General features: G+C 44.9%; 1 protein-coding gene across 1 annotated transcript; it reads left to right on the top strand.

Annotated features, from left to right (window-relative positions):
• Positions 1–13918: 13918 nt before the first annotated feature.
• Positions 13919–22158, top strand: il10ra (interleukin 10 receptor, alpha). The gene is made up of 7 exons (XM_066711421.1): positions 13919–14311; positions 17078–17198; positions 17379–17560; positions 17985–18130; positions 18545–18704; positions 18806–18933; positions 19651–22158. Exons 1-7 carry the CDS (start codon positions 14248–14250, stop codon positions 20536–20538), a joined length of 1689 nt encoding a protein of 562 aa, XP_066567518.1. The 5' UTR covers positions 13919–14247; the 3' UTR covers positions 20539–22158.
• The last annotated feature ends 1050 nt before the right edge of the window (positions 22159–23208 follow it).

The raw sequence follows: 23208 nt of genomic DNA, 5'->3' as shown, positions 1-23208 counted from the left end.
GGTAGGTGGCAGTCTGCAGTAAATCTGTAGATCTGGGAATGTTATTATTATTGCCCAACAAAAAAGGCTGAAAGCCGGCTTTGTTTGAGAGAGAGCAGTCTGTTAGCACCTTCCCCTGAACCGCATTTCAGCTCTGAACATGCAGTTTCTTAGGGCAAGGCAGTGCGTGTGGGGGGTCTGGGGGGTGGTTGGGAGTCTGGCATTTCTTCACAACTTGTCTGCTTTGACAGGAATTGTTAAAATTGAATCAGTGTCCAACCAACTCCAAGAAGCCATCGTGGAAAAATAAGTTAAATTGACTTAAGCAGATTTATGACACGGTTTCCATGGAAGGGTGTGAAAACTATCCCTTAAAACGTCTGTCTGTGCAAGATGTGTCTCAGCTCTGGAGCGCACCGCCACAGTACGTGTCGAAACGCACATGACAGACAAACATAAATGAGATCTGTGGTTAACAGCGCTGGTGCTTCAGGGTTAGTAAACCTCACGTAGGTGTAGATATCCTTTCCCATGGCACGGGCTCTTCTCCATTTCAACAACTCATTCCAGATGCCAAAGCCATGTCACAGGGTCCAAGGCCTGGTGCGTTATTGACACGCAGGGTGCATCGCACACACCGAGAGGCTCACAGCTATAGGTGGGAGAGTTGGGTGACACAGCCAAACTCCCCGGCTTTCACACAGGCCAAGCCCCCGTTCAAGTTCCCTTCCTTCAGGCTTGGCTGGGGTCACCGGGGTGGTGAAAGCGATCTGCAGATGGGGGGGTGGGAACAGTGTCGAAACAAAAAGAAGAACTGAATCAGAGGTTTCACTCCTGTCTGGAAGTCCCTCAGCATTGGGAGCTGGGGCTGCCTTGACCACAAGGGAAATTCTGTGTGGGCCATGAGTTTGAGATGGGAGGCTTAGAGGGTCAGATTGTAAAGCATGCCCATTTGATATTAGACTATTACGCACCCAGCCCACACAGAACGAGTCTGGCATCTAGAAAAGCAAAACAACAACAATGCAGATGTAAATTCACCCTTAGACCCACACCTGGTTCCTGAAACTGACCAAGCCAGAAACTTTTCCACACCCTGGACAAGCCCCACTCCTCGGAAAACACTCTCTTCTCCTTGGAAAGCTCCTTGGAAAGTTCCAGAAGGAATTGGCAATGGATGTTAAACCCAAGGTCTCCGACTCCATGTCTGAAGCAGGAACACAATGAGATCCCACACAGTCAGGATCCTCAGCTTTGGATTTACTTTAGTAAAATAGGATGCGAGAGAGACCCTAAAACCCCACCTTTATGTCTGTGTCACAGTGTCACAACGCACGACACAGACTCCATGCGTTATCCCAAAACCGAAAATGCACAACGTCTGTCTGTCGCCAGTTTCCTGTAACTGCGCACATCTCTGCCACTTCGCTCTTCACTTTATAGTTGTTCTGGGGAGTTATTGGAACGTGTGTAGCAGTGGCACGGCGTGTATCTAATGAAATGCAGGTATACAGCGCTGTGCACGAGAGAGAGGCTCCAGAAAGATCCGTGCTAAATGAAATTCATGCTCAACAGAAATTCAGTGAATTAATGGGAGATGGGTTTCTTAATCAAAATTGGTTTGATAAATTGACAATATTTCAAATAATGATGATGCTAAACTTCAAACGTGGACTATTTATTGGAATTTTAATTTGAAATCTTGGCTCCTGACTGATGCTCTTTCACTTAATTTTAGATCCCCCTCAGCACTTTCACTTCCTGCACGTTTTGGTCCCGTTATAATGATTCGGTTCCTTTTTATTGTTTTCCATGTTTTTCAGGATTAAAGTAATGAAGTTAAATGGATCCACCGCTGTCAACACTGTATTCAGGGCCGGGGGAGAGTCTGACGGCAGGCAGCATGCACTTTGTTTGATTTTTGACTCACTTTAGAATTTTTGTAATTGAATCAGTTTTGTCTTTAAATTACTGAACAGAACTAAAAACACCATCTATCTACGCACGGCGACTGTTGTGTCTCAGTCTTGCGAATGCATGATATTTCTTTTTAAAATGAATGCTTTTCATAAATGTGTGGACTGAGTGCTGGACTGAGGTGCCCCCACCGTCCACACCTCCTGAAGACACACCTACTCCCTTGATCCCTGTAGACCTGAATACACCCAATAGTGTGTATAGTGAGGTTGTTACCACTGCATAGTTGTATGTACAGCTCTGGAAAAAATTAAGAGAGTGGAGTGGTCTCTTAATTTTTTCCAGAGCTGTATATACTGTGAGCTGGCACCCAGGAAGCAGGAGGCAGGAGAAACAAAATTAGAGAGAACAAAATGTATTTAAATAAATACAAAACCAAACCACAAGTTTGGCCTGAAATACCAAAATTAAAATGCTCAGTTTCTGTCTCATAAGAACATAAGAAAGTGTCCAATCGAGAGGAGGCCATTCACCCAATCGTGCTCGTTTGGTGTCCATTAATAAGTGAGTGATCCAAGGATCCTATCCAGTCTGTTTTTGAATGTTCCCAAATTGTCTCTTCAGCCACATCGCTGGGGAGTTTGTTCAGATTGTGACGCCTCTCTGTGTGAAGAAGTGTCTCCTGTTTTCTGTCTTGAATGCCTTGAAGCCCAATTTCCATTTGTGTCCCCGGGTGCGTGTGTCCCTGCTGATCTGGAAAAGCTCCTCTGGTTTGATGTGGTCGATGCCTTTCATGATTTTGAAGACTTGAATCAAGTCCCCACGTAGTCTCCTCTGTTCCAGGGTGAAAAGGTTCAGGTCCTCAGTCTCTCAGTAGGACATTCCCTTCAGACCTGGAATAAGTCTGGTTGCTCTCCTCTGAACTGCCTCTAGAGCAGCGATATCTTTCTTGAAGTGTGGAGCCCAGAACTGTCCACAGTATCCAGATGAGCTCTAACTAGTGCATTGTACAGTCTGAACATCACTGCCCTTGTTCTCAATTCTACACTTTTGACAATATACCCTAACACTCTGTTTGCCTTTTTTATTGCTTCCCCACATTGTTTGCATGAGGAAAGTGATCAGTCTACATAAACTTATCACTTTCCCCATGCAAACAATGTGGGGAAGCAAAAATAAAAGGCAAACAAAATGCTAGGGTACATAATGTCCCTACCCCACTGTCTCTCTCATGGTCCCCATCTCTCTCAGAGCCTCCTTAAAAGGGTGGTGTGCCAGTTCAGGGGATAATTGACTGATTAAGCCTCAATTAATCAATTAAGCCTCAGACCAGCACAGCAAGTCCCCATGTGGTGGGAGGGGAGCTCACTCGGTCCCAATACGTAGAACGCGGTCTGTTCATTGTTTGAAAAGCAATATAAATTGCCAGGTACATTGATCTGATAAATGACTGAAATAAATGAAAAAAATATTAAACTTGAACTTTGAAACTAGGATTAGAAACAGTAAACTTTAAAAACAGTAAACAGAGCCCTTGAGGTTGTGAGCCTTCCCCACACTACTGAGCACAGACAGATGTCCCCTTGTGTGCTTTAATAAAACCGATATTGACTATTGTCGTTCTGTCAGGAAACATTCGATCGCTGGGGAAAAGAAAGAGGAACACAGAGCAATGCAGACCTGATTAAAGCTCAAATTCTCAGCACATCTCCTTTCAACTCCTTCGTGCTTGAGCATGCATGTGGGGGAGGGTTAAGTGCAGTGAAACTGTTAAACACTAACTGAAGATAAAAGGAAGGGGGAGAAAAAAAAATCCCCTGTCAATTTTTAGTTTCTGTTTTAAAGTCCCTAAAGGCAGATAATGCCCAAGCTCAGCCACCTAGTTGTGATGAGACAGACTGGGCTTTCTGTTAATGACTGGTCTTCTTTGAAAATGTGTGTGTGTTCTTTATCCTTTAAATATATCATATGTCCCCAGAGCACCACACATCCTTGCAACATTAACCCAACAAAACATTCAAGTAGGCGGGTAAACACAAGTGAGGATCGAACTCCATTTTGTTTTAATTTTTAACCAGCAAAAACACAGATCAGCTGCAGATCTCAATTCAAAACACTGCCAACAAAAATACTTTAATGACTGATTTTAATGACTTATTTTACATCGATTTCTTCTTTCCTTCTGTGCATTTCTCAGACAATTCAAGCTATTTAGATAGATGGGTGTTAAATCTGTTAGACTGCAGGTTATACAGTGAGAGACTACAGGACAGGATACAGCAGTTGCAGCACTGAACCTCCTAGTGCTCTGTCAGTCTGGAGAAATGACAAAACTGGAGGCCTGATGGACAGTCAGTGACTCTACAGCAGCAGCAGTACAGTACAGTCAGTGACTCTACAGCAGTACAGTACAGTCAGTGACTCTACAGCAGTACAGTACAGTCAGTGACTCTACAGCAGTACAGTACAGTACAGTCAGTGACTCTACAGCAGTACAGTACAGTCAGTGACTCTACAGCAGTACAGTACAGTACAGTCAGTGACTCTACAGCAGTACAGTACAGTCAGTGACTCTACAGCAGCAGTACAGTACAGTCACTGACTCTACAGCAGCAGTACAGTACAGTCAGTGACTACAGCAGTACAGTACAGTCAGTGACTCTACAGCAGTACAGTACAGTACAGTCAGTGACTCTACAGCAGTACAGTACAGTCAGTGACTCTACAGCAGTACAGTACAGTACAGTCAGTGACTCTACAGCAGTACAGTACAGTACAGTCAGTGACTCTACAGCAGTACAGTACAGTCAGTGACTCTACAGCAGCAGTACAGTACAGTCACTGACTCTACAGCAGCAGTACAGTACAGTCAGTGACTCTACAGCAGTACAGTACAGTGCAGTCAGGACTCTACAGCAGTACAGTACAGTCAGTGACTCTACAGCAGTACAGTACAGTACAGTACAGTCAGTGACTCTACAGCAGCAGTACAGTACAGTCAGTGACTCTACAGCAGCAGTACAGTGCAGTCAGGATTCTACAGCAGTACAGTACAGTCAGTGACTCTACAGCAGTACAGTACAGTACAGTACAGTCAGTGACTCTACAGCAGCAGTACAGTACAGTCAGTGACTCTACAGCAGCAGTACAGTACAGTCAGTGACTACAGCAGTACAGTACAGTCAGTGACTCTACAGCAGCAGTACAGTACAGTCAGTGACTACAGCAGTACAGTACAGTACAGTCAGTGACTACAGCAGTACAGTACAGTAGTCAGTGACTCTACAGCAGCAGTACAGTACAGTCAGTGACTACAGCAGTACAGTACAGTAGTCAGTGACTCTACAGCAGCAGTACAGTAGTCAGTGACTCTACAGCAGCAGTACAGTACAGTCAGTGACTACAGCAGTACAGTACAGTAGTCAGTGACTCTACAGCAGCAGTACAGTACAGTCAGTGACTACAGCAGTACAGTACAGTCAGTGACTCTACAGCAGCAGTACAGTACAGTACAGTCAGTGACTTTACAACAGTACCGTACAGTCATGACTCTACAGCAGTACAGTACAGTACAGTAGTCAGTGACTCTACAGCAGTACAGTACAGTACAGTAGTCAGTGACTCTACAGCAGTACAGTACAGTAGTCAGTGACTCTACAGCAGTACAGTACAGTACAGTAGTCAGTGACTCTACAGCAGCAGTACAGTACAGTCAGTGACTACAGCAGTACAGTACAGTAGTCAGTGACTCTACAGCAGCAGTACAGTACAGTCAGTGACTACAGCAGTACAGTACAGTCAGTGACTCTACAGCAGCAGTACAGTACAGTACAGTCAGTGACTTTACAACAGTACAGTACAGTCATGACTCTACAGCAGTACAGTACAGTACAGTAGTCAGTGACTCTACAGCAGTACAGTACAGTAGTCAGTGACTCTACAGCAGTACAGTACAGTACAGTAGTCAGTGACTCTACAGCAGTACAGTACAGTAGTCAGTGACTCTACAGCAGTACAGTACAGTACAGTAGTCAGTGACTCTACAGCAGCAGTACAGTACAGTACAGTAGTCAGTGACTCTACAGCAGTACAGTACAGTAGTCAGTGACTCTACAGCAGTACAGTACAGTACAGTAGTCAGTGACTCTACAGCAGTACAGTACAGTCAGTGACTCTACAGCAGTACAGTACAGTACAGTCAGTGACTCTACAGCAGTACAGTACAGTACAGTACAGTCAGTGACTCTACAGCAGCAGTACAGTACAGTCAGTGACTCTACAGCAGCAGTACAGTACAGTCAGTGACTACAGCAGTACAGTACAGTCAGTGACTCTACAGCAGCAGTACAGTACAGTCAGTGACTACAGCAGTACAGTACAGTACAGTCAGTGACTACAGCAGTACAGTACAGTAGTCAGTGACTCTACAGCAGCAGTACAGTACAGTCAGTGACTACAGCAGTACAGTACAGTAGTCAGTGACTCTACAGCAGCAGTACAGTACAGTCAGTGACTACAGCAGTACAGTACAGTCAGTGACTACAGCAGTACAGTACAGTCAGTGACTCTACAGCAGCAGTACAGTACAGTACAGTCAGTGACTTTACAACAGTACAGTACAGTCATGACTCTACAGCAGTACAGTACAGTACAGTAGTCAGTGACTCTACAGCAGTACAGTACAGTAGTCAGTGACTCTACAGCAGCAGTACAGTACAGTACAGTAGTCAGTGACTCTACAGCAGTACAGTACAGTAGTCAGTGACTCTACAGCAGTACAGTACAGTACAGTAGTCAGTGACTCTACAGCAGTACAGTACAGTACAGTCAGTGACTCTACAGCAGCAGTACAGTAGCCAGTGACTCTACAGCAGTACAGTAGTCAGTGACTCTACAGCAGCAGTACAGTACAGTACAGTCAGTGACTCTACAGCAGTACAGTACAGTACAGTCAGTGACTCTACAGCAGCAGTACAGTACAGTCAGTGACTTTACAGCAGTACAGTACAGTACAGTCAGTGACTACAGCAGTACAGTACAGTACAGTCAGTGACTTTACAGCAGTACAGTACAGTACAGTACAGTCAGTGACAACAAAATCTTGATACTGCACTTAGAAAACCTTGTTGGCCTGTCTCACAATGTGCTGTCATGGTTTAAATCATATCTGTCAAGCAGACTCCAAAATGTACAGATTAATGAGAACCACTCAAACGTAACTGAGGTTAAGTACGGAGTCCCACAGGGCTCAGTCCTCGGACCTGTTCCTTTTTCATTGTACATGCTCCCTTTAGGTGATATCATTCGACGACATAGTTATGCAGATGATACACAATTATATCTGTCAGTAAATCCTAATAATACCATAGACCTAGAAACACTAATCTGCTGTCTGTCTGAGATTAAAACAAGTAATTTTTGTATGCTTAATTCTGACAAAACAGAAGTCCTAATTTTAGGGGACAAAAATCGAATTGTTCATCATGCACTGTCAAAACTGAGTAATGATAACTTTAATTCTCCCTTAAGGAGATGGCACGAAACCTGGGTGTCATCTGTGGTCATAATGTATCCTTTGAATCACACATTCAGAATGTGTCGAGATCTTCCTTCCTCCAGCTTAGAAACATTGCTAGACTGAGACAATTCCTCTCGTTACAGGACACTGAGAAATTGATACAGGCATTTGTTACATCTAGATTGGATTACTGTAATGCCATTCTGTCAGGCGGCACAAACAGCTATTTCTGCACTTCAGTCCAAAATGCTGCTGTAGGAATTCTAACAAAAACAAGAAAACATGAACACATCACTCCAGTATTGGCATCTCTTCACTGGCTGCCCGTGCGCTACAGGATAGACTTTAAAGTTCTCTTACTAGCATTAAAGCACTAAAGGGACTGGCACCTCCCTACCTAAAAGATCTCCTTATCGAATACACTCCAGGTCGGCAATTGAGATCCCAGGAAGCCGGTTACTTAGTGGTCCCTAAAATACACAAGAAAAGTGCAGGTGGTAGAACATTTAGTTATAGGGCCCTGAAACTGACAAATGATCTTCCAGCCTCTGTAAGAGATGTCCCCTCTGTATTAGCCTTTAAATCACGGCTGAAGACTCATCTGTTTAGTCTCTGTTTTTTTAGCCCATAGTGCCGCCGGTGTGCCATGGACATGCAATGCACAATTGTTTTTGGAAATGTCCTGCATTGCATGACCAGTATCTGAGCACATCTGTCTTCATGTCTTCCAGACCCCTCTGAGGATCCACCGTGGGAGTCTGACGAGGCACAACCCATCCCAGAGGCACCCCACCAGAGATGGCCAACTGGGCATCCACACCCAAGGTCTGATGAGCCATCACCACCCAAAGGCTGTTGATGGTCCAACCCCCCCCCCACTCCCGAAGGCCGGCGAGAGGCCTCCTCCAGAGGAAAGACCACAGCCGGCAGCACCGATCAAGAACTTTCTGATCTCAAAGATACTGCCTAGAGGGGAGGGAACCACTAGGCCTGGGCCCTAAGACGTGGACCCCCAGAAATTCATTTTCTCCTACATGCCACCCATAGGAGTTTTTTGTTTTTCTCTCCTCTGTGCCTAATGTTTTATTATTTAAATGTTCACTTACTTTATTTTAAATCATGTAAACTGATTACAGGTCTATATTTATTTTACTTTATTGTATTTATGTATTATTTTATTTTGCTATACGTTTATTGTATGTTTACCAGTCTGTAAAGCGCTCTGTGGCTACCCTGCGAAGGCGCTATACAAATACAAATTGATTGATTGATAATAAATCCAATTCAGTGGATTACACTTGAACCAAATTAGTCACAAAAGCACTGTAATGTATGTCTTAATTTCCATGATATACCATTATTTAGGGATGTGTTGAGAGATTATGTTTCAAAGTTCAGTCTCCTGAAGCAAAGGCAGCAGACACTGTTCCCCATCCAGGACAGTCTACACTTCCAAGCTGTATTTATTTTTAGACCTACCAGTTACCTGAAGTGCATCAGCCAGAACAGAGCACCTTTCCTGAATAAACACATTTCTGTGACACAAGCCCTGGCCTGATTAAATCTACCAGTCTCTTAGAGAAATGTCAACTGGCGGTTTATGTGCGAGGAAACCACAGAGAAGCTGTGGAAACGACTGCAAGAAAACGCAAGTGGAACTTTTCCACAGAAACAGTCGCTGAGCATTTTATCAGGCACAATCATTTAATGAATCAGTTCATCATTGTGTTTCTCACCCGGGTTCACCATAGATCTTCACATCATTTCAACAAAAACATTAAATGGAGTTCTAAATCAGTTCCAAAAGAAAAAAGTCTCCCCATTTCTTCTGGACCGGTTGAGAAACAGCAGGGCATAAGTATGAATAAAAAAATATAAATATGCAATAGAATTCCAATAACTAGCTATTTCTGAAAACATATTAAAGTCTAGAAAGGGCATAGAGCATTCCAGAACTGCAAGGTTGTTAGTGGAGTTCCACAGGGATCAGTACTAGGGCCTTTGCTTTTTCTAATCTCGGCAGCACAGGCTATTCAGAGGGACTTAGATAATATTCAGTTGTGGGCCGACACCTGGCAGATGAAATTCAATGTGGACAAGTGCAAGGTATTACATGCAGGCAACAAAAATGTCCACTATAATTACACTGTGGGAGGAATAGAACTAGAGGAAGTAACGCATGAGAAAGACCTATATTATATTGTCAAAAGTGTAGAATTGAGAACAAGGGCAGTGATGTTCAGACTGTACAATGTACTATTCAGAGCTCATCTGGATACTGTGGACAGTTCTGGGCTCCACACTTCAAGAAAGACATCGCTGCTCTAGAGGCAGTTCAGAGGAGAGCAACCAGACTTATTCCAGGTCTGAAGGGAATGTCCTACTGAGAGACTGAGGAACTGAACCTTTTCACCCTGGAACAGAGGAGACTACGTTGGGACTTGATTCAAGTCTTCAAAATCATGAAAGGCATCGACCACATCAAACCAGAGGAGCTTTTCCAGATCAGCAGGGACACACGCACCCGGGGACACAAATGGAAATTGGGCTTCAAGGCATTCAAGACAGAAAACAGGAGACACTTCTTCACACAGAGAGGCGTCACAATCTGAACAAACTCCCCAGCGATGTGGTAGATGCTGAAAATTTGGAACATTTAAAAATCAGACTGGATAGGATCCTTGGATCACTTAGTTATTAATGGACACCAAACGAGCACGATGGGTCTAATGGCCTCCTCTCATTTGTAAACTTTCTTATGTTCTTATGTTCTTATGGCAATATTCCAAAATATTCCAAAATATTAAGGCACATTTTCTGGAATTTCAACGTATGGGAATGAGAAGTGGTGAATAGGCCAATACTTGTAACTCTCTGCTCTTGAAATGGCTAATTTTTGCCCCCATAACCGACAACAACCCCTCCCTTCTAATAGAACTTGAAATACATAGAGAGAAAAAACACTAAAATAAGCTATTACACACACAGCACCAGCAGATTTGTTGCTGTTTGGTGCTGTAATGTAATGTGAAACTCTTTTTTTCCAGCTACGTCAGCTGAACACTTTCAAAAGCATGGACTTCCTGTTTTCTGAAATGGCAACCATGTGAAAAAGCATATCATGACACATGGCTACTTTACATACATTAATATGTCCACTTTGTAGGGCCCAGACTGGAGCAGTGCTGTGGGGAATATAGGGCACAGACAGGAGCGGCGCTGTGGGGACTATAGGGCCCAGACTGGAGCGGCGCTGTGGGGACTATAGGGCCCAGACTGGAGCAGCGCTGTGGGGACTATAGGGCACAGACAGGAGCGGCGCTGTGGGGACTATAGGGCCCAGACTGGAGCGGCACTGTGGGGACTATAGGGCCCAGACTGGAGCCGGCGCTGTAGGGAATATAGGGCCCAGACTGCATGGGTAGTGAAGGCTTTCATTTGTTGAACTACTCCGAAGGACTTGGATCTAGCTGTATTGACACTTAATTGAGTGTCAAATTGAGGTCAAACTGAAGTCATCATGACTAGACCCATGTGAAAGCAACAACCCATCTAACCCCCCCTGTCACAGCTGATCAAAAACACAGACAGTTCACAGTCTGACAGAAAGACAGCAGTCCCCCACCCCCATTTTCAGGTTTCAGTATTTGATTAAACATGAAAAATTACTCCCATTCTGAAAAACAAGGTGGATGAAAGTGAAACCATCTGCAGCCACTCGAGGTCAACCACAGTCCAATGATTCAAAGAACAGAACAAAACATAAAACAGGCGGCGACTACTGAGAATTAAAACCACCTTCAAGAACCCAGAGCTCAGTCTTAGCCCCCTCCCCACAACCCACCACACTGATGATTTCATCCAGGCTGAAATTACACTATGACCTTCATCGCATCAGAGGGGAATTCTCGGCCTGTGATCAGGGGTAGAACACAGTTGCCAGAGCTTCTGAAGTCTTCTGAAGTTGTTTCAAAATGGAGGCTTCGAAGGGGAGTGTTCGGATGACTGCCCCGAGGAATACACTCTCGCTCTTGCTGCTGTGACTGGAGTTAGCTACCTAGTCGACCTACCCCCTGCGCTGTTGATTGAATAGACCCATAGTGGTCCAGAGCTGGCCTCTCCCTCCCTCAGAGTTAAGTAAGCAAGCAGGAGGATTGTACCTTCCAGAGAATCCATCGCATGGTGATTCCACCATAGTTAACATCCCACAATGTCCAGCTGTCTCAGAGTGTAACAGAAGACGTGTCGTGAAGACGTGGTCACCTTGATAACAACACTGACTGCAGGCGTGTCCAAGCCGCCACCTGTGAGTCTGTGAATATCAGGTGCATTGCTATTCTGTGTCTGCACCACTCCAAACAACCTGGAAGGACTTGCATCAAATGACTACTAATGAACCGATTGATTATCACAGGGATGGACGAGGCAGTTAAGCATGAAAAGAGATGCAAAGCTAAAAAAAAAAACTAAAAAACAACTATAGACCCAAAGCTTGGTTTCAGGTTCTTGGACACAGGAGGCATTTCTACTGAGTCTAGCGGTCTTTGTTTGGAAGGAACTGAAACGATGTAGGTCGAGGTGATATTTGAGAGAAGCCCAGGCCAAAGACAGCATCTGTCCTGTCTCTCGGCATTTCCAAATTTTGTAGGAAACAAATTCTAAGTCTTGTAAACAGTTCCCAGAAGACCAAATGTAAACATTCACAAACCTGCATTAAAGAGTATACAAAAGCAAAAGCTGGGGTCCTTCCTCTCTGTAGGGGGGGATATGTCTCTAATGAGCAATACTGTCAGTCCCAGCTTATGGATATTTATTCACACAGTCAATCAGTGATTTATAAATAGCTGTGTTTAGTCATTCTCTGTGGACTCTTGCATTGCAACCCTCACTGATGCACTGATACAACAAAGTGAACTTCCCTGTCCGAAGCAAAGGGCTATTTAAGATTCTCTATTGCAGTTTTACAGCATATTCTACACTCTTTTGTTCTGGGGACTAATGTGTTAAAATGTCTAAATCAGTGGCACTGGCTTATTTTTAGAAATAACTGACCTGTCAATTTCCTTTCTGACGTCTTCAAGTATCACTTTGCAGCAGCACAAGTCACAGTGCAAGATCTTATCACTGATAGAAGAACCCATACGTAGGGACACCCTGATTCATTATTATACCTGGAATCACCAGTTCGTGAAATGTCCACAGTGTGAAGGTGAAAATCCAGACTCTTGTAAAATGCAGAAAACTTAAAACTTCTTATCTTTCTTCTGCTTTCTGAGAAAGAGCATCTGTCTGTGTAGCAATCAGTGTTAGGAAAGGGTGCCAAAGTGTGTTTGTGTGTGGGAGTGTGCGATCTTGAATGGCTGTGCAGTTAGACACTTAAGAGAGTCCGTATGTGCAATCCAGTTGGTGCGTTGTGTGCCTGGATGAGTTGAATGCAAGTCTGTGTAATTCAGTTTGTGCGTGTACTGATGTTTGGAACAGGATCTTGTGTTTTCGTGTGTGTGTGATTCAATATATGCAAGTACTGGAGTCTCTCAGTGCAGGCAGGTATGGCACTCAGGGTTGTGTGTCTATCCCCCTGTATATACAGTATCTAGGATGCACATGCATGTGTTAGTGTGTATAAAGTGTTTACCCATCGGTCTCTGTGTGTATCATATCAAGAGTGTGCCAGTCTGTGTATGTCAGTGCGCGTGTGTCCTTTCGTGTATGTTTGTGCACAGCCTAGTGTATGTATGTGTGGGGGGGAGCATCAATGCCTGTGTAAGTGCCACTGCTTATCAGATTGTAACCTTTCACAGGGGAGGCACCAATTTCCACCAATTCTGCCTGGAACCTAAAATGTTAACACACACCACTGCCCCGCTCGGTGTGAGCATGTGTGTGTTATACACTGTGGGTTTGTGTGTCTATGTCTGACTGTGTGTGTCTCGAGTGCAACAAGAAAAAGTGTAATCAGGTGATACAGAGCAATGAACCGTGGAGACTCATTAAAACTGTGACTGTGCCAAGAGTAAGAGCCTTTTCAAAGCTCATATACTGAGACTTGCTCTTAAATTGCTTGAAGTTTCGAAAGTGAAAGGAATCCAGATCTGTTGACAGATCCTTGTGATGTAATCGTGAAGAGAAAGGGATTCACGGAGATTAAAAAACAAGACTCGCAAAAACACCCCACGAGAATGACTGCTTCAATATCAGAAATAATCACTGGAAGTACGACGACCTAAATGTGTCTCGATATACAGTGCGCTTATTCCGCTCTGGGTAATGAGGTGTGTGTGTGGCAGTATGTACAGTTATATACAGTAGACCACAAGGAAGTGTTTCTGGGTCTCCGTGGGCTGTTGAGCTGAATCTCTTCAGGGTGAAGGAGAGGAATTACCCAGCTGTGATAACAAACATCCCCTGAGTGCGCACTGCCTGCCGGAGAGAGGAAGTGAGAGCAGGGCTGATGACATCACACTGTGACGCTGTGGAAAGCACACTCACTCACACACACACACAGCAGAGAGAGGCAGTGCTCTAAGTGCAAGGAACAAGAGCAGCAACTCAAACACAGACTCTGTCAGTCTGCACGAGGATCAAAAGGGACTACAGCGCTGATCACCCAGAGATTGACCCTAGTGACACTCTCAACATACATTTTTATTATTAATACAGTTGGATCACGATTATTATTATTCCGTGGCATTGGAGACTTTTTTCTTGGGAAGAAGGGAAAGTGAAAGTTTTGTGGGACTTCTGTCGGTGAGAGGAGGCTCCTGGTGCCCAGCCCTGCGTCGGAGAAGCTGCCATCAGTGCTGCCTATAGAGGATGCCCACTCTGTGACAAGGATGGGGCGCTGTGTCTGGGCAGCGGCTCTGCTCACCTGCTTGGCACTGTGGGGTTGTGTGCTGGGTAAGACATAGTTCATCTAGGCTTTGTTGGCTGCTTTTCTCTTTACAGACTCTCACTCTCACATTTTCTTCCCACCTCTCCTCTCATCCCTCATTTCTTCTGGGATGTCAGCATTTCTCTCTCCTTCATTTTGTATCGTTCTTTTATTGCTATCCTTTCTTTTCACATTTCTTTTGATTGGTCTGATTTCTTTATTTTTTATTTTTACATCTGATCTATTTTCTCTTTCTTCTGGCCCCTCTCCCTCTCTCTCCCTGGTATTTCCCTTTCTTATGCATTCCATTTATGTTGCGTTTTCATTTACGTGTGTACATGTGTGTGTGTTTGTGTAAGTGAGCGAGTGGGTATGTAATTGAATCTACTTTTCGGGCTTTTGTTATGCACTTCATTGCTTTCTTCTGCAAGCACTACACACAAGCCTAGGGCAGATTCACATAGTCGTTCTGGGACAAAATGCAACTGTGGGGTGTTTTGAGCTCCTCATGTGATCCCTGTTGTGGAAACAGAGATGAGTGTAACATTTCAAGCTCTCTGTTAATGAATAAGTGCTGTGGTAAAGACATTCCCATGGGGTGAATCTGATTTTTTGGGAGCCGACGTCAATCCACTGGAGACTAATGTTTTTGTGCAATGTAAATCTTGCTGAAATAATAAAAATAAAAATCAAAGGCAGATACAAAGAAGAGGAGAGGGTGGGTGTTTCATTCAGATGTGTTCAGTTCACACACACACACACACACACACACACACACACACACACTCACACACACACAAAAGTCTTAGTTTATCAATGTTTGCAAATTATTATAGTATAATTTCAACAGCAGTGAACCTTGAAATTTGGTGCAATCATCGCTTGGAGGGTTTAAGCAGGGGACTGGTCTGTGCCTGACTGCACACCTGTGTAGATGCACAAAACAGTCACTGCTGAACATGTGTGGTCAAATGGAGGGACAGTGTAGTCTGTCCACCTTTAAATAGTACAGCTGGGGGATGAGCCTGGCCTGATGGCTCAACATTAAACATGAGGATCTCTCTACACACAGCAAAACTTCCCCCTTACCAGGCTGGGGGTGAACTGCTTATGAAGTTTGTCCCCGTCGTGAACGCAGGTGCCCTACTTTCTCGAGAGGTGCGGGAACAAGTGGTGGAAAATGTGTGGCAGAGGTGCACTAGTTTCGCTGTGCTATATTAGCTGGAATCAGCAGCCTCTCTCAGAGGCAGGGGAACAGTGGAACGGCTATGCACTACTGGGAAGACTAGCGTCTCTCTGTTTTTGCAGAGCAGAGCGTTCTTCACTTCCGTCACATCATGTCGGCCTGACCACGAGAGAAACGTGATCGGGGAGATCAAAAGAGATAGAGAGAGAGCGGTTCACGTAAATGAGCTCTAGCCAGGGTTTTCCAAGTATCCTGAGCAGAGGGGCTGTGAGATTTAATTTCTAAATTCTCCCTTCGCTCGAGTCTCAGGCCCTTCTTAACGAACAGGGATATCGGCTGCTCGTTGTCATTCTGATTCATTGTGAAATGTTTCAGCTTTGTAAAAACAAACCCTCCTCCTCAACCACATCCACCTCTATACCAACATCTGGAGGCCAGGGCTCTGTGTTTTCAAACCGCCACAGGAAACAGGCTGTGCCAGTTTCAGTATATGCTCCATGATCAAATGCTCGCATAGTCGAAATCATGCCCAAGTGGAGAAAAATACGGTTCAAATGGGTGAGTTTGCGTACCCGAAGTTACGTATTTCTTACAGATTGTTCAACCTAGATCTCACTAAGGTGGCAGATACGATTTTTCCCCCGAAGAAGATGGCACGAGATGAAAAATGATTAGGTGGTACATAGTGGTTTCCAACACATCAGCACTTGCCAGTGCTGGCAGGGCACTGTGGGCCATTGAATCACAACACAGCACTGGCTGACCATTGGGGCCCTTCACACACACCAGCCTCTACACAGAACAGCCCCCCGAAAGAAAGGGTGAGATGCTCTCACACAAAACAAAGCAAGAAAAAAGGAGAACTAAGCTGACAGAAAGCCGAACAGGGCTTTCTGAGAAATCCCGTCTTCCCTCACAACCAGAGGACAGAACAGAGCTCAGCATCAAGAATATTGTTGGAAAAAACACAATGATGTAAGAGTTTGTACAAACACAGAAACAACAGGGAGGGTGACTCCCCTCGCACAGCTTTGCCTCTCTTCGTCAACCCTGAGAAATGCAGGTTTTAGCCGGCTAGATGAGTTTTGGTTTCAAATGGGAAGAAAAAATTATGATCTTGCAAGTTGGGATTTGTGATGGATCAGAGGTCGGCTATTCAGCACTGAAAATAACCTTTAAAGCTAAACTTTAAAAACTTTAAAGCTAAATTAAGGTTATTGTTGTGGTAATGTATTAATCTCTGATGCATATTTTGGTGGGTACATTATGGACAAGCCAGTTTCCCAGTCCAGGTCCCTTAATTTTGAGGTTAATCCGACATTTGACTATAAATCAGCGGGAAGGCACAGGAAATCCAGTGCAAGGTGTTTTTCTCAACCCACAGCTCAACCACACAGCATGTTCTGGCTTGCAGTTCCACAATCACATGAATAATGCCCGACTAATGGCAGGCTCAGGAAGGAGATGAAATAAAAAAGGAAGATAATGTTTTTTTTGATGTTGGAAAATGTGCAGGGAAATAATTATTTTTTTCTTGGTCCCTGTCCCCGTCTATTGCGGTCTTGCTCTGCTGTTTCTCATGCGTCTCTCTCTCTCTTTCTCTCAGGTGAGAAGCTGCCACAACTTAAACCCCCAAGTGTTGTTGCTGAGAAGGGAACATTTACGCTGCACTGGAGCACCCCTGAAGATGCGCCTCAGCCGGCATATTACCAAGTGGATTTCAAACAGTAGGTATCACTGAGGTGGGGACGGTCAATAATGCCACAAAGATCTATTGAGGCCGTTAAAGGAATATCAGGGTTTAAAATATTACAGCAAGTCAAGACATCCAGATAAAAATTAGGTTTTTTTAAGAGAACACTGTAAGTGCTTGAGTAGAGTGTAACTGTGTTTGTTGTGATGTACAGGTATGGATCACAAAACAAGCAAAATTGGACAACAGTGAAGAACTGCAACTGGACACAGGCCACTCAGTGTGACCTCACTGATCTCATCATGGACTACCTGCATTTCTACGTAGCCAGGGTCCGACTGGTCACTGAAGACAACGCCTCGATATGGGCCATGAAGAGGTTCAACCCCAAAAAAAGTAAGTTCAGAGGTTTTCTGCCATGAGCAATGCCAGGTCCTGGTTATATTTAATTGGCTCTTTTAAGCTCATTTTGGGTTTGCGCCATATTTTCTGTTTTTCATTTGCATGGCTACTATTACATACTTTAGGAAAGAGGTCACAGCGACACGTGATCACTGGTCTGGTCTTCAGACGCATTTTATATATAGGACAGCCATAAATCATGCAATTATAAAAATTTTGAAATATTTCACTCTGATCAGTGTCGTTTTGTAAACAGTCACTTGGTCCACACTCCTGGTGCAGAGTTGATGACACTGTCCCCTTGTGATGTCTCTCTCCTGATCATCCTCAAAGACTTTAAAATCGCCCATTATTCACACTCTCTGTGCTGTTCTCTAAATAAGCCACCTAACCTCTCTTCTCTCCTCTGGTCGGTTAGCCACCTTGCTGCCCCCCCAGTTCTCTCTGTCCACAAGATCGAACTCGGTGCTGGTGATGGTGCAGAGGAATCCCAAGCTGGAGAAGATATTCCCTTCAGGGCTGAAGTACACTGTGTACCTGCAAAAGGAGGGCCAGGAAAACAAGGTAACATCCTCTTCTCTTCTTATATATGACATGCATATATTTGAGAACAGTAACATTATAGTAGTGGTCGTACGACTTGATAGTGTAATAGCATAACTTATTATCATCTGTCTGCTGAAAATGAGAGGGTCCGGCCATTCAATTTCACTCAAAACCTATTCCATTCTCACCAGGACAACTGGGCCATAACTCCTTCCCAGGGCCACCATATTCAATAACCAAGCAACAGCTTCCTATCTATAAGGTTCCCCTATAGAAATAGGACAGGTTGTTCATATCGTTGGTTTTAGAGCTTGCACAATTACCCTCCCTCTGACTGTGCTGCCCTCGCTGACAACACCTTAACAGTATCACCTGCTGCTGTCTGAGTGAGTTTGTAGCTCCAGGGATGCTAATGAGATCCTCATTTCCTAGGCGGAGTTCACCTACAAAGTGAATACGGACCTGCAGCCCTTTGAGATTGAGTTTCTGGAGTGGGGCCAACAGTACTGCTTCAGCCTCAAGGTGGAGAACACCTTAGGGATTCAGGAAAGCAACATCTCTTCCCCCGAGTGCCTCCGGATGGCCCAGACAGGTACTGCGACCTGTGTGTCTCTGGCGCATCCTTGCTCCCTCCCTCCCTCATTCGGATCAGTACCAGACCAGTACGCTAACGGTGCTCTGTGTGTGTTTCAGTGGAGCAGAGGATTCTGACTGCGCTGGCGGTTCCTCTGGGAGTCCTCAGTGGATGTGGGGTCCTGGCTTTCTTCCTCTTCCTCCTCTACCTCTTCTTGAGGAGGCCTGCCCGGCTGCCCAGTGTGCTGGTGAGTACAATTTGGCTTTTGTCTGCCCTGGTTTATTGAAATCTAAGCCACCAGCATGTCAAAATTGATCTTGCAAAATGGATTTTACGGCGTTGTCATAGGACTAAATGCAAATGAGCAGAATCTCAAGGATGTTGGAAGGACCGTCATCATATAGTGAGATATAGAGAGAGAGGAAGTTACCATTAACACAGGGAACAACTGACAACATTTTCACAGCAGTGCGCTAAGTTATAGGAAATGTTAAGCATTTTGCGATTGAAAATATGCATTGATTGTTACTTAAGCACGTGTTCATGGCACATTCTGCATTTATTCAGATCCTGCCCCTTCATCTAGGCAAATTAACTATGATTGGACAGTTTTCATCAAACTGTTCTTGAATTATTCAGGAAATGACTGCTATTCCCTATTTCGGCTTTCCAGGGAAATCTGTAGTTCTGCTATTCAGAGTCAGAGCCAATGCATTGCTATAAACCAAACACGGATTATTGTTATCAGGAGTTCCTATTTCAACCCTATAAGGCCTGGTTCTTTGTACTGTTAATGCAGAAGGCTTAAAAAAAAATCCCATGAGTCAAAAAATTCCCTGGGCTTTCAATGGCCACGTCAGACAGGCCTCTGAAATGTGAGTGGGCAATGCTGTCAATGTTGCAGGTTTTATTATGTTTTTATGATCTATTCATTATTTTAATCTTAATCTTTACTGTCCTTCAGAAATCTCCAGGGAGTGGCTGGGAGCCTCTGTCCTTGGGAACGGTTCCAGTGGAGACTGTGACTTCCCGTTTGCAACGAAACTGGTTGCTGGAGGAGAAGGCCAAGCCGGGAGAAAGGGGAGTGCAGAAGGAGGACGAGGACGAGGAGGAGAGGAGAAGCAGCGTGGACAGCGGGGTGAGCCTGGACCAGGGCCTCCTGCAGCCTGACAGCGGAACTGCATTCAGGGAGGCGGGCGAGCGGGGAGGAGGAGAGGGCTGCCTGAGGCAGGACAGTGGCTGTGGCAGCCTGGGAAGGGGCGGGAGTGGAGGAGGGGGACAAGGAGAGAAGGGGAGAGACACAAGTGGGAGCCACACAGAGGACAGTGGTGTGAGTCTGCGGTCTCAGTACAGCGGTGCGGAGAGCCTGGGCGAGGACTGTGGGTTACAGGCGGTACTGGTGGCTGATGGGTACAAGAGCCAGATCCCTTGTCCCGAGGAGACGACGGGCATGGAGAACCCCACCCCTGCGGAAATGGACTGTGTCACTATTGCCCTGGGATACAGGCCCAGCTACCCAGGCTGCCAGTGCTTGGGACAGGGCGTTTGCTCTTGGTGCCAGGCCAGGGGACACTATGGGGAGAGCAGCACAGGGACTCAGGAGCCACCGGTGGAGTGGGCGCCAAGCTACACTACGGACAAAGGCCTCCACTCCGCCTCCACGCCCTCGCTGGCCTGCTTCCCGGATGGTTACCTGCGCAAGATGGTGATAGCCCCCCACCTCCTCCTGCCTACAGAGGAGGCCCTGCTTCTGGCCACCCCTCCACACCTCAGCCTGCCCAAGATGGGGCTGGACACCAGTGTCCACACTCTGGCATTGTCCCTGGGGGACGTGGAGCTGGGGTGCAGTTAACAATGCAGGATTAGAGACATTGGGGGCCCGGAAAAGGGGCGCCGTGAACTGACACAAACTTTCTTTTCAAGCGAGCTCCTCCAAACACAGGTCTGAGGCAGACTTGCTGGGAAGCAGTGGCACCAGGCCATAACCTGACAGAAGACACCTTTTCCACAACGACCATGAGAATGTATTGAGTACGACATTGAAAGACGAAAGATGCTAATATGATCAATATGCAATGAAGGTCACAATCAGGAAGCAGCTTGTCCATATGGGGAAAAGATATATAAAAACACTGGACTCTGAAGACTTGAGATTTTGTTGATAGAGATAGACACTATGTTTGAAAGCAATAGTTTCTGTCTGCATTGTGATTGTGCATTCCAGGAATGCGTTTTCAATCGATTTCCCTTCTACGTGTGAGCTGGGACCAGTATATTACAGATTCACCAGTGAGCTCCAGTCCCTTCCCACCATGGTCTGGCCTTCACCCTGGCTATTTACCCCTATGCTGAATCTATTTCAAAGGCAGCTATTCAACCTTTACTACAGTCAATGTCTGCAAAAACCAAAAAACATTAACTGATCTCACAAAGCTGTTAGCAATGATTTACTGTGCGTATGGGTTGTTTTTTTTACATAATTTTTAGTATTTTTTTTGTGGTTGCACAGAGCAGGCTAGTTTTCAGTTATTCAATTCTTTATCACTCTTCCTTTCAAATCATTGTCCACAGAGAGTTTGAAAGCTGAAGAGCACTGCAAACACAGACTTCCAGGGCCCAGCAAAAAGGGAATCCTTTCTAAACTCCTGTTGCGGGAACAGGAGTTGGGTCAGCTCCTTTTTCCTTCAACCCCAGCTCCCGTTCCAATCAAAATCCTGTCCCTCTTTTACGATTCAGTTCCAAACGAACTGGCATTGACTCCGACACTGGGCGGAGAAACCCAACTGTTTCTATTATTTACATCAGATATCACCTTCAATCCAGGTGTTCACAGCAAAACCAGCCGGGGAGCTTCCATGTCACCAGGTTGGCAAGTGAACAACCAAGTGACATTGTCACATACTTAATGCACCATGTAAAGTATTCAAAAAAGGAAAAGAAATGTGTTTACCTACTCTGGTACTGGGTTTAAAGACAGGATTGTACTGACCAATAACTGAAACTTGTGCTGGTATTCACACTACTTCACACAGCTATGATCATTTTAAAAAAAGGTTATGACTGACTGTATGCCCTGGACACAGTTTGCAGGCACTATGTACAACATGTGAGATTGATTGATGTTATTAGAAAAGCCCTGAATACGATCTGTTCAGTGCGCAGGCACAGACACAGCCTGGTTTGAGATCAATTCATAAGGAAGTAAAAAAACTAAAACATAATACAGTGTGTGTGCTAGTTAGCAGTGGAGTTTACAAACCCAGATCTGTGTCACAGCAATGGCGTAGTTTCAGTATGCCTAGCAAAGTCTGTGGTTTCTTTCATATTGAACAAGTGTGACTCACAGTTTTTGCACATTTCTGTTGTATTTGATTATTTTTTCCCTGTTTATTTTTTGTTTGTTTTGTCTGTTTTTTTTGTGTGCCAACTCCATATTTATTGATTTCTAAATAAAAGTATTTATTCATTCAAACTTGTCCTTCATACTTCATATGCTGGCCAATGTTGCATATTCCAGGGCTAAGGGCTCTGGTGTGAATTTCCTGTGTGTGGGAGGCAGGTGCTTACAATGTGAGAGTAATGAAGCTGATCATTAACGAGAAAGACTGCTCACCTTTCTGTAATGCAGTGGACTGGAGATTTCCACCCTGCTCTCCCCGCTGCAGGCATTTCAATTATGTGTATCACAGCACTGGAACAGCACAGTCACTTCAGAAGTAGTTTGCAGACCACAGTCAACAAACATGGAAAAACTAGTAGCTATACAAACAACAGTTAAGCTAAAAAAAAAAACTACCCAATCTGACAGGTTAGAAGAACTGAAATAATTTAATTTGGGACACGGGAAACTGCAAGCGGCCTGGAAACTGACCGTGGGAAGCACGTTACACAGAGAGTGGTAGGTCTGTGGAATGTATTAGGTTTAAAATTAATAAATAAACAAATAGAACGCAATGTGGCACACTCATGACCAGTTGATTCCAAACCCGTTTTTCTTTTCTTTTTTTGAACTCTCTTCACGTCACTTCGATTCTGGAAACAGTGACCGAAAGTGTAGACATGTTATCTTGGCTTCAGCTGCTTTCGTCAAGATGACCATGTCTGCCTGGGTGTGGTTGTGCTTGAGGTGTGTGCTTGTGATGCTTGTGGGTTTCTGTCAGTCAGTCAGCACTGGAGCCAAGAGCGGTTTAAAGTAAAGCTCTTCTTCTGGCAGTAAAACCAGTGAGTCAGGCCTGGCCAGATTCATCTACCACACATGCGTTGGCTTTCCCTTATCCCCCCTGATTTGCCAATTCATTTTCACCAATGGACTGTGACTGCCAATGTCGAGATTCCCGAAAGCAACGTTGGGAAGGGATGAAGGGCTTCCTGGACCCCAATGAGCAAGGCTGACTGGATTGCGGCTATTATAATCCCAGTAGAGATGGACTGCGAATCCACACAAGCATGAACGCCATGGGTACGGATGCAAAGATAATAGATGCCAAGAAATAAATCTGTCTGATAACGGCGATGGGACTAG

The sequence above is a fragment of the Amia ocellicauda genome, chromosome 1 (genome assembly GCF_036373705.1).
Source record: "Amia ocellicauda isolate fAmiCal2 chromosome 1, fAmiCal2.hap1, whole genome shotgun sequence".
Classification (NCBI taxonomy): Eukaryota; Metazoa; Chordata; class Actinopteri; order Amiiformes; family Amiidae; genus Amia; species Amia ocellicauda.
This window is presented reverse-complemented; position numbering and strand designations above follow the sequence as displayed.